This window comes from Haliotis rufescens, unplaced genomic scaffold (assembly GCF_023055435.1).
Source record: "Haliotis rufescens isolate VD_foot unplaced genomic scaffold, xgHalRufe1.0.p SCAF_9, whole genome shotgun sequence".
Lineage (NCBI taxonomy): Eukaryota > Metazoa > Mollusca > Gastropoda > Lepetellida > Haliotidae > Haliotis > Haliotis rufescens.
This window is the reverse complement of record NW_025964383.1, coordinates 23,190,633-23,203,225: the sequence shown is the minus strand read 5'-3', so window position 1 is coordinate 23,203,225 and position 12,593 is coordinate 23,190,633. Positions and strand designations below refer to the sequence as shown.

Genomic DNA, 12,593 nt, shown 5'->3' with positions numbered 1-12,593 from the left:
GTGATCCTGTGATACGTTTGTCCAAAGACGTATCTACAAATAGATAACTGATAGACATGTTTTTAGTTTGGACTTACTGTTTGTATATGTGTATCACGTGACCTACTTGGGGTACCTGAAAGTCAACATTCAGTTATCAGTCAAGTCTGGTGTATTTTGTACCAGATAAATGCCGTCTTTGAATATAAAAATTGAGGGATTACCGATAATAACCTTTAAGCATTGTATGTTTGTATATGATGCATGGTCAGCAACGTTCTCATATACATGTAAATAAAAGTTTTAGCCATCACCCTAAAACAACATATGATATACAAACAATAACTTCACGGTACACCAATACCTTTCAGGAACAGCCATTGTCGACCACAAGGTTCGGACAGATAACTCCCAGTTGCATGCACCACATTCTCAAACTTGGACATGTTCCAATCTTCCACATCAAATGTCGAGATTGTTGACGAGTGAACTGACCTGCAAAAGGAACATATCTCTCAATAATTTTTTTTTCTCATTTAAACCAGAAACTGTGAGAAAGTTATCATCCCACTGTTCCTTTTCTCCACCACATTCTTGGACACATGTCTCACCGGCAGCACCAGCCACCCGCATTTCTTGTCATCTGATTTAAAAGGCCAATTACAATCGCTGGCATCAAATTGAGTACCTGTATTGGGTCTAATTTTGAGTACATTGAGTATTCTGCCCTATCTAATGCTGAATACATGTATTGTGTAGTATCTAATGTTGAGAATCTCTATTGTGTCTTATCTAATTTTGAGTACATGTATGGTATCATATCTAATGTTGAGTACCTGTATTGTGTTTATCTAATGCTGAGTACTTTTATTTAGTCATATTTAATGTTGAGTACATGTATTGTGTCTTATCTAATGTTAAGTACCTGTATTCTGTCTTATCAAATGGCGAGTACCTGTATTGTGTCTTATCTAATGCTGAGTACATGTTTTTAGTCATATCTAATGTTGGGTACATGTATTGTGTCTTATCAAATGGCGAGTACCTGTATTGTGTCTTATCTAATGCTGAGTACATGTTTTTAGTCATATCTAATGTTGGGTACACGTATTGTGTCTTATCGAATGTTTTGTACCTGTATTGTGTCTTATCTAATGTTGAGTACATGTAATGTGTCATATCTAATGTTGAGTACCTGTATTGTGTCTTATCTAATGTTGAGTACCTGTATTGTGTCTTATCTAATGTTGAGTACATGTATTGTGTCATATCTAATGTTGAGTACCTGTATTGTGTCATATCTAATATTGAGTACCTGCATTGTGTCATATCTTTTGTTGAGTACCTGTATTGTGTCTTATATAATATTGAGTACATGTATTGTGTCATATCTAATGTTGAGTACATGTATTGTGTCTTATCTAATATTGAGTACATGTATTGGGTCTTATCTAATGTTGAGTACCTGTATTGTGTCATATCTAATGTTGAGTACATGTATTGTGTCTTATCTAATATTGAGTACATGTATTGGGTCTTATCTAATGTTGAGTACATGTATTGGGTCATATCTAATGTTGAGAACATGTATTGGGTCATATCTAATGTTGAGTACATGTATTGTGTCTTATCTAATGTTGAGTACATGTATTGTGTCATATCTAATGTTGAGTACCTGTATTGTGTCTTATCTAATGTTGAGTACATGTATTGTGTCTTATCTAATGTTGAGTACATGTATTGTGTCATATCTAATGTTGAGTACATGTATTGTGTCATATCTAATGTTGAGTACCTGTATTGTGTCATATCTAATATTGAGTACCTGCACTGTGTCATATCTATTGTTGAGAACTTGTATTGTGTCTTATATAATGTTGAGTACATGTATTGTGTCTTATCTAATATTGAGTACATGTATTGGGTCTTATCTAATGTTGAGTACATGTATTGGGTCATATCTAATGTTGAGTACATGTATGGTATCATATGTAATGTTGAGTACCTGTATTGTGTTTATCTAATCCTGAGTACTTTTGTTTAGTCATGTATTGTGTCTTATCTACTATTGAGTATATGCATTTGGTCTTATCTAATGTTGAGTACATGTATTGGGTCATATCTAATGTTGAGTACATGTATTGTGTCATATCTAATGTTGAGTACTTGTATTGTGTCTTATCTAATGTTGAGTACATGTATTGGGTCATATCTAATGTTGAATCCATGTATTGGGTCTTATCTAATGTTGAGTACATGTATTGTGTCTTATATAATGTTGAGTACATGTATTGAGTCATATCTAATGTTGAGTACATGTATTGTGTCTTATCTAATGTTGAGTACATGTATTGGGTCTTATCTAATGTTGAGTACATTTATTGGGTATTATCTAATGTTGAGTACATGTATTGGGCCTTATCTAATGTTGAGTACCTGTATTGTGTTTTATCTAATGTTGAGTACATGTATTGTGTATTATCTAATGTTGAGTACATGTATTGTGTCATATCTAATGTTGAGTACATGTATTGTGTCATATCTAATTTTGAGTACCTGTATTGTGTCTTATCTAATGTTGAGCACATGTATTGTGTCATATCTAATGTTGAGTACCTGTATTGTGTCATATCTAATGTTGAGTACATGTATTGGGTCATATCTAATTTTGAGTACATGTATTGTGTCATATCTAATGTTGAGTACATGTATTGGGTCATATCTAATGTTGAGTACATGTATTGTGTCATATCTAATGTTGAGTACTTGTATTGTGTCATATCTAATGTTGAGTACATGTATTGTGTCATATCTAATATTGAGTACCTGCACTGTGTCATATCTATTGTTGAGTACCTGTATTGTGTCTTATATAATGTTGAGTACATATATTGTGTCTTATCTAATATTGAGTACATGTATTGGGTCTTATCTAATGTTGAGTACATGTATTGGGTCATATCTAATGTTGAGTACATGTATTGTGTCTTATCTACTATTGAGTACATGTATTGGGTCATATCTAATGTTGAGTACATGTATTGGGTCATATCTAATGTTGAGTACCTGTATTGTGTCTTATCTAATGTTGAGTACATGTATTGTGTCATATCTAATGTTGAATACCTGTATTGTGTCTTATCTAATGTTGAGTACATGTACTGTGTCTTATCTAATGTTGAGTACATGTATTGTGTCATATCTAATGTTGAGTACATGTATTGTGTCATATCTAATGTTGAGTACCTGTATTGTGTCTTATTTAATGTTGAGTACATGTATTGTGTCATATCTAATGTTGAGTACCTGTATTGTGTCTTACCTAATGTTGAGTACATGTATTGTCTCTTATCTAATGTTGAGTACATGTATTGTGTCATATCTAATGTTGAGTACATGTATTGGGTCATATCTAATGTTGAGTACCTGTATTGTGTCATATCTAATATTGAGTACCTGCACTGTGTCATATCTATTGTTGAGTACCTGTATTGTGTCTCATATAATGTTGAGTACATGTATTGTGTCTTATCTAATATTGAGTACATGTATTGCGCCTTATCTAATGTTGAGTACATGTATTGGGTCATATCTAATGTTGAGTACATGTATTGTGTCTTATCTAATATTGAGTACATGTATTTGGTCTTATCTAATGTTGAGTACATGTATTGGGTCATATCTAATGTTGAGTATATGTATTGTGTCATATCTAATGTTGAGTACTTGTATTGTGTCTTATCTAATGTTGAGTACATGTATTGGGTCATATCTAATGTTGAATACATGTATTGGGTCTTATCTAATGTTGAGTACATGTATTGTGTCTTATCGAACGTTGAGTACATGTATTGGGTCATATCTAATGTTGAATACATGTATTGGGTCTTATCTAATGTTGAGTACATGTATTGGGCTTTATCTAATGTTGAGTACCTCTATTGTGTTTTATCTAATGTTGAGTACATGTATTGTGTCATATCTAATGTTGAGTACATGTATTCGGTCTTATCTAATGTTGAGTACATGCATTAGGTCTTATCTAATGTTGAGTACATGTATTATGTCTTATCTAATGTTGAGTACCTGCATTGTGTCATATCTAATGTTGAGTACCTGTATTGTGTCTTATCTAATGTTGAGTACATGTATTGTGTCATATCTAATGTTGAGTACATGTATTGTGTCATATCTAATGTTGAGTACATGTATTGTGTCATATCTAATGTTGAGTACATGTCTTGTGTCATATCTAATTTTGAGTACCTGTATTGTGTCTTATCTAATGTTGAGCACATGTATTGTGTCATATCTAATGTTGAGTACCTGTATTGTGCCTTATCTAATGTTGAGTACATGTATTGTGTCATATCTAATGTTGAGTACATGTATTGTGTCTTATCTAATGTTGAGTACATGTATTGAGTCTTATCTAATGTTGAGTACATGTATTGTGTCTTATCTAATGTTGAGTACCTGTATTATGTCTTATCTAATGTTGAGTAACTGTATTGTGTCATATCTAATGTTGAGTACATGCATTGGGTCTTATCTAATGTTGATTACCTGTAATGGGCCTTATCTAATGTTGAGTACCTGTATTGTGTTTTATCTAATGTTGAGTACATGTATTGTGTCATATCTAATGTTGAGTACATGTATTCGGTCTTATCTAATGTTGAGTACATGTATTAGGTCTTATCTAATGTTGAGTACCTGTATTATGTCTTATCTAATGTTGAGTACCTGCATTGTGTCATATCTAATGTTGAGTACCTGTATTGTGTCTTATCTAATGTTGAGTACATGTATTGTGTCATATCTAATGTTGAGTACATGTATTGTGTCTTATCTAATGTTGAGTACATGTATTGTGTCATATGTTATGTTGAGTACATGTATTGTGTCTTATCTAATGTTGAGTACATGTATTGTGTCTTATCTAATGTTGAGTACATGTATTTTGTCATATCTATTGTTAAGTACATGTATTGGGTCTTATCTAATATTGAGTACATGTATTGGGCCTTATCTAATGTTAAGTACATGTATTGTATCTTAACTAATGTTGAGTACATATATTGTGTCATATCTAATGTTGAGTACATGTATTGTGTCATATCGAATGTTGAGTACATGTATTGGGTCTTATCTAATGTTGAGTACCTGTATTATGTCTTATCTAATGTTGAGTAACTGTATTGTGTCATATCTAATGTTGAGTACATGCATTGGGTCTTATCTAATGTTGAGTACCTGTATTGAGTCTTATCTAATGTTGAGTACCTATATTGTGTCTTATCTAATGTTGAGTACATGTATTGGGTCTTATCTAATGTTAAGTACATGTATTGTATCTTAACTAATGTTGAGTACATGTATTGTGTCATATCTAATGTTGAGTACATGTATTGTGTCATATCTAATGTTGAGTACATGTATTGGGTCTTATCTAATGTTGAGTACCTGTATTATGTCTTATCTAATGTTGAGTAACTGTATTGTGTCATATCTAATGTTGAGTACATGCATTGGGTCTTATCTAATGTTGAGTACCTGTATTGTGTCTTATCTAATGTTGAGTACCTGTATTGTGTCTTATCTAATGTTGAGTACATGTATTGGGTCTTATCTAATGTTGAGTACATGTATTGGGTCTTATCTAATGTTGAGTACATGTATTGGGTATTATCTAATGTTGAGTACATGTATTGTGTCATATCTAATGTTTAGTGCCTGTATTGTGTCTTATCTAATGCTGAGTACTTGAATTGGGTCTTATGTTGAGTACATTGAGTATTGTGCTATATCGAATGCTGAGTGCCTGTATTGTGCCGTAAGTTATGCTGAGTACTTGTATGGTGTCGTGTCGAATGTTGAGTGGCTGTTTTGTGTCATATCTAATGTTGTGTACATGTATTGGGTCTAATGTTGAGTACAGAGAATTTTGTGTCATATCGAATGTTGAGTACGCGTATTGTTTCTCGTCGAACGCTGAGTGCCTGTATTGTGTCGTATCATATGTTGAGTACCTGTATTAAATGGAAGATTTGGCAGTTTTTTTGCTGAGATATTTAGCACTATTCCAGATTTATCCCGATGGGGGATCACACATTGGGAAATTGGCTTTAGACATTGTACTCATGTGTTTTTTCTTGAAGAAATCATGCATATAAACTTTTGTCAAATTCGAATCTCAAATACTCCCGCTGTCGCGTACATTTACACAAAGAGAAGTGATATCAATTTCAGACTGAGTGACTGTGACCTTCAGTGGCATTCATATAGGAGGTTTATAAGGTATGCAACATAAGCGTGTGATTAAAAACAACAATTGTGGCAGCTGTCAAAACACAATATGCACTTATTTTATACTGTCAGTGTAAATAACTAAGATCTTTATTGTAACCAGTACATGTATTGTCCTTAGTTTCATTCAATGATAATTCGATTAATTCAGGCTCGCTGACTTGGTTGATGCATGTCATCATATCCCAATTGCGTGGGACCCGTGAAGATTCCGGGGTAGAATAGGTCTTCAGCAACCCATGCTTGCCTTAAAAGTCGACTATGCTTGTCGTCAGAGCCGACTAACGTAATCGGGTGGTCAGGCTCGCTGAATTGGTTGATGCATGTCATCGTATCTCAATTGCGTGGATCGATGCTCATGATATTAATCACTGGATTGTCTGGTCAAAGCTCGATTATTTACAGACCGCCGTCATATAGCTGGAATATTGCTGAGTGCGGCGTTAAACAACAAACCAACAACCCACAACCAACCAAGTAAACTACGTTTATAACGAACACGCTTATAACGAACTGACGGATATAACGAAATGCGTTTTGAACCCGTACGCGTTCATTTGGTGAATATATGCCCATAACGAACTACGGTTATAACGAACTAAAATAAGTGGTCCCTTTGAGCTCGTTATAACCGTGGTATACTGTATTGTCCTTAGTTTCATTCAATGATAATTAGATGAAAAAAATCGACATATTCTTTGATAATTAATGGTAAGTACTACAGATGTGAATAATGGTCGCCTGATATTTAAGAATGTCATCTCACTATTGTCCAGTAGAGCAACACAAAGTGTGTTCTTGGTAGTCATATAATTAAGGCCACAATATCATACTACCTGAGTCTGTCCCTCTCTTCCAGTGAGTTGCATATCAGTAGAGTTTCCCCCAGTCTGCTCAGCCTCCTGGCCACCTCCAGCATTAGAGTTGTGGTTCCACTGCCGGGCTCCCATCTTGCCTGAACATATTTACTGTCAATGTTCTCCACAAGATATACACACTGATCTGTGGTGAGAAAGTTGATACAACTGTCATCTACTTCACCTGTCTCTGTCAGGATTGACTTTGTCTCAGCAACAGCTGCCCAGAAGGCCATCATCACGTGTTCATATTTTGATGGAGTCATCAATAGAGAAGTCTTCGGAACAAAGGATGCAGCTAATGCTGCAATTCTCTGTAACTTTATGAAGCACGTATCAGTGTCTGTCAGGTCACTCAAACTCAAGACTCCATGAATGACGTTGATGCTCTCATTGGTAAACCTGCGTAGTTTTGAAGTCACTTCCCTGGCCACACTGGTGTTATAATTTCTTATCTCCTCGGTTTCACTGCCAACGTCAATCAGAGTCAGCACCATGAGGGGTTGATGGGGCATTGCTATGAAGATGTCACATCTCGTATTTCCTTGCGTTCTTGACACAGGGAAATCTAATAATGTTGCTAATGATTCTGATAAACACAAAAGGCTTGTTGTGTCTTTGTCACTCGTATATTCACCATTAACAATGCTTTCATGGTACAGAACTCCGTCCGTCTTCAGCAGAGAAATGAAGGCATCTCTGATATCCAACAGGTGCTCGGGTATCCTTGATGGAACTACATTTAATGTACCTGTAATGTTAGAGTTATTTGTATTATTTGACCCGTGAAGTTCCGGGGTAGAATAGGTCTTCAGCAATCCATGCTTGTCGTAAAAGGCGACTAACGGGACAGAATGGTCAGGCTCACTGACTTGGTTGATGCATGCCATCGATCCCAATTGTGTGGATCGGTGTTCATGATGTCAATCACTGGATTGTCTGGTCCAGACTCGATTATTTAAAGACCGCCGTCATAGAGCTGGAATATTGCTGAGTGCAGCGTTAAACAACCAACACACACACACACACACACACACACACACACACACACACACACACACACACACACACACACAATATTTGTATTATATTATCAGTCCTTGGACGTTAGAAAACACAACAACTGACAATTGTTTATAATCATCATGTGGTCATGAGGCAATTTGTCATGGTATTTCAATATATTTCATGTTAAATAAGTAAACATTTTATATTTACCTTTCTTCACAAATTTACTTTTAATTGCAGAAATGATGTTTCTGATTGGTTTCAAACGAGGACGCCGAAAATCCTTGCTGTCTAAGCACAATTCTCGCCTTGGTATGTTTTGCATTATTTCCTGAAACATTGACATTGAAATCCGTGAGACATGAGACCCCAATATCACCACTGTAACGACATATCAAACACAAATGCCACTAACGAAAGAAAATAGTTTACCCAAATGTTTGTTTGTTTGTTTATTGTTTAACGCCGCATTCAGCAATATTCCAGATATATGACGGCGGTCTGTAAATAATCGAGTCTGGACCAGACAATCCAGTGATTGATATGATGAGCATCGATCCACGTAATTGGGATACGATGACATGCATCAACCAAGTCAGCGAACCTAACCACTCGATCCCATTAGTCGCCTCTTACGACAAGCATAGTCGCCTTTTACGGCAAGCATGGGTTGCTGAAGACCTATTCTAAACCGGATCTTCACGGGTCCCGAAATGTTTGAAAAACGGTTGTATTCATGATCATGTATTTTGGACCACTTGACTGTAACCATAATTTTCATTTAGATATTTTTCTAAAGTTCTTTTACCTTTTATGTATGTGTATCTCTATACGTAAATTTCCCATCTGAAATGTAATGCAAGGTTTTACGAGGATTTATTTGAACATTTAACACATTTAGCTTTTAATGATATTATATATACATTTCATACTTTTCTTTCCTGAAGCCGTCACTTTATGTGGTCGGCAATGGTGTGCAAAGGTACAAGATATGGAGACATTTACTGGTGTATATGTACATCTTAGCAAGAGCAAAAGAACTGTCTTCAATCATTTCAGTATATTTAATATGTTCATGTCTTGTAATGGAACTGACAAAAATAATGAAAAAAGAATGACACGTAAAGTTAGCAAATAGTTAGCGTCGCTATTTATTGTACCTAAAATTGATCTTTTAAGAAGACCATGTTAGTGAAAGAACAAAAAGATATGGAGACGGTTACTGGACTTATTTGTGATCTATTTGTTTACCTCACTACGCTGTTCTCAATGACGGCGTGGAACCATTCTTTGACAGAGAAAGTTGTGATAGTGTCCCCTTCCACTCTGTAAGCTTGCGGTCCTTGTTTGTCATAGAACACAATACCACTGACAGGCTTGACATGTATTTGGATTATAAAATGTTCAGGTGCCTTCTCGTCAGCATCATGTTTGCCACTGTCTCCAGATGGAATAAAAAATACATCCACTAGCTCATCGTTTGCTTCATTCCCATCATAGTCACAGATTAACACACCTTTTGAAACACCCTCCTTTATTTTAGCTGCTACATTTTGCTGACTACTGATAGGAACTCGCTGTATTTCCACGAACTTTGACTTATAATGACTTCCATTGAAGAAATGCTCTTTTTCTACTATGCCAAGAAAGTAAGTGCCACCCTCTGTGTTCTTTGTAAATGCACCAACGTATTCAAGAAGTTTGTGGTCATCGAACATGAAACCAACTATTTTCTCATCTGTTTCCTTCCCTTTGAAATAACCTTTGAATTGAACTGATCTACTCTCATGCAACTTGGTTAAATCCTCCAATGTATGTCCAGAAGGATGCACTGATTTAAACTGAGTTCTGTTTTTCAGGAATTTTATCAAAGTTGGATCAGATGGACTGATGATTCGTTCATCAAGAGCTATTTTGGTTTTAGAGTCAGATGTTGTGAGATAAAAACCCCCTTCAACATACAGTACAAGGAAATCTTTATACTGATGTGTATCCTTTAATGTATCCTTATCAACACACACAGACAGTTTCTTTTCTACTTTTGACTTGATGTTCTTCAACCTTTCAAGTTCCTGCGATGTCTCAACTAGTTTCTGTCTCAGTATTTTCCGTATTTCCTCAAACAACTCTTCCCCTAGTGTCTCTTTGGCCTTCAGGTCTAGCTTGGCCAGCTGTTCCTGCTGACTTTGATGTTCTTTGATTTTCTTCTCCAGCTTCCCTGATGTCTCTTCAAGTACTCCATGTTGCTTCTTCTGCAGTTTGTCTAGATCTATGGCATAATCACTCAAGAACCGTTTCGTGTAAACATCAGTGAACAGGCTTCCATCTTGAATTAAAGTCTGAAGTTTGTCATCAGCAAATTCATCAAAGGCCCCAGTAAAGGTGTCTTCTTTTTCTCGTCCAACAAAGTGAATCAGTAGATGACCAGAATTAGAATTGCGGAGTGCAGTTACATTTTTCAACAATTCCTTGGTTTTGATAGCCCGCTTTTCCTTCTTCCTTTTATTTTGTTCCCTGTTTTCCTTTGCTAGTCCGTGTATATAGTTGACATGTATTGCCATGCACAAAACATTGGACTGTGTAGAAATGTTTCTGAAGGTATCAAGTGCTTCCTGCCCTCTTGGAATATTTAGACTGAAACGTTAAATATATTTTCTATTTCCGTAACACTTGGTTGAAGAGCAAGATGTGAGAAGAATCTAACTGATGTAAAAAAGATTTGACTCTTTATCCATATCTCCTCATAATAGTATATTCTAACAAGAAGGATATGTAAGTTATGAATAGTTACAGGGAGAGATAACTAAACCATCGTGGTACCTGACGGTCGGTGTCGCGCACTAAGCAGGCGTCTCAGTTTGTGAAAACAGCCTTGCTTCAATGTTCTTATTTCTTCACACAGTGTAACCAAATTGTCATCAGTGAGTGTGTGAGTATGGTTTTACGCCGCTTTTAGCAATATTCCAGCAATATCAAGGCGAGGGACACCAGAAATGGGCTTCACACATTGTACTCATGTCGGGAATCGAACCTGGGTCTTCGGTATGACGAGCGAATGCTTTAACCACTAGGCTACCCGACCGCCCAAATTGTCATCAGACAGTATCGACATTCATCAAATCAAAAAGGGATATGCACTGGCTAGCCATCGGTTAAAGTGGTGGTATTCTAAGTTTGCGACTTCTCTACACTTACTTGGAGGCATCCGAATGTGTGACGTGAAGTCAAGGAAGCGGCCTTGTTTAAAATCTAGATGTCTAATACTGCATATCATTGGAAAGTATATATCCTGACGATGATGAAGATATTCATTGAGTAGTCTGTGAGCTTACTTTAGCGATACAAAATCCCAATAAACAAAGCAGTGTATGTTAATTCAAAACTATCTTGACGGAAGTGATCGTGCTTTGTTCATAGGCAGACAATTTTGCAATCAGAATCACAGAATCTGATGAAATTCCGGTCACGTCCATATAGGTTTAAGTGTCAAATAGTCCAAACAAAGTCATTTTGCTGAATATCAGATATCAATAATTAATAAGATTATACTAACTTAGTATCACCCCACGTAGTTTCAATCAAAATCGTTGAAAACGTCTTAATCGGCAGTAAACAAATTCCACAAATCTATTTTCACATATGAGCATGGCATCGTTGTACAAAGCAGACCTCTAATTTAAGCTTCGGATATTATGGTATGTCGTAATAAAGCTTAAAACGTGAAGCTTGCGCAGGTGAAAGAAGGAAGTATTGTTATTTTTATAGTACAACTATAATGTCAATAAGCAATATTAATAATTCTAATTCCACTTCCAAGCACACCAAGCATACCCTACACATTAAATATTCATTTTCACTCACACTGACCTGTACACAGTCACGCTAGACTAACTCATGACATAAGTGTACACTTTGAAATAATTCAACACTCTTCGCTTCATAACACTTATGATACACAATAAGTACAACAGTAAGCCTTCTTAACGCTAAACAAACCGACACATCCGCTTATATTTGACGTCATTATGATTTCAATCATAAACACTCACTCCGCCATCGTTCAACTTCATATGATACGTTCAAGTTAGAATCGGGTACAGCGGTTGCTGTCATGTGTCGATACTATCCGGGGATCCGCAATCAGGTACGGTGGTGACTGTGGGCATTGTATAAAATGTGTCATGACCCGACCCGGTCAGATGTTAGAGACGTGACCTCTGACTGCGTTCCGTGCTTCCAGGTCACGAAAAGACAACAACCAGGACAACTTCATATAGTTCTGGATTTCAACCGTTGTAGATGCATAGGCCCGGCTTGTGTATTCCCTCAGGCTACAGGACATGGCGCCGTATCTCCAGTTCCAGGTAAAAACGAAAGCACCTTCCAGTTAAATTTGAAAATGTATTACATTGGCTCCAGCATTAATCGTTTTCTTTACTC

At 36.1% G+C, this 12,593-nt stretch overlaps 1 protein-coding gene across 2 annotated transcripts in view; it reads right to left on the bottom strand.

Annotated features, from left to right (window-relative positions):
- Nucleotides 1-346: 346 nt before the first annotated feature.
- Nucleotides 347-12,593, bottom strand: part of LOC125377577 — a 39,792-nt gene continuing 27,545 nt past the window's right edge. The window contains exons 3-7 of one of the 2 annotated variants that reach the window (XR_007219757.1): nucleotides 9,405-10,787; nucleotides 8,962-8,999; nucleotides 8,364-8,484; nucleotides 7,125-7,896; nucleotides 347-474 (exon numbers count right to left, since the gene is read on the bottom strand). Coding sequence is in view for 1 of the 2 variants with exons in the window: in XM_048391512.1 (XP_048247469.1) it covers nucleotides 8,981-8,999; nucleotides 9,405-10,787 (1,402 nt within the window). In the remaining variant the exon portion in view is untranslated. Of the gene's footprint in view, nucleotides 475-7,124; nucleotides 7,897-8,363; nucleotides 8,485-8,960; nucleotides 9,000-9,404; nucleotides 10,788-12,593 lie in introns of those variants that run through there. The other variant, XM_048391512.1, reaches the window with a different exon arrangement.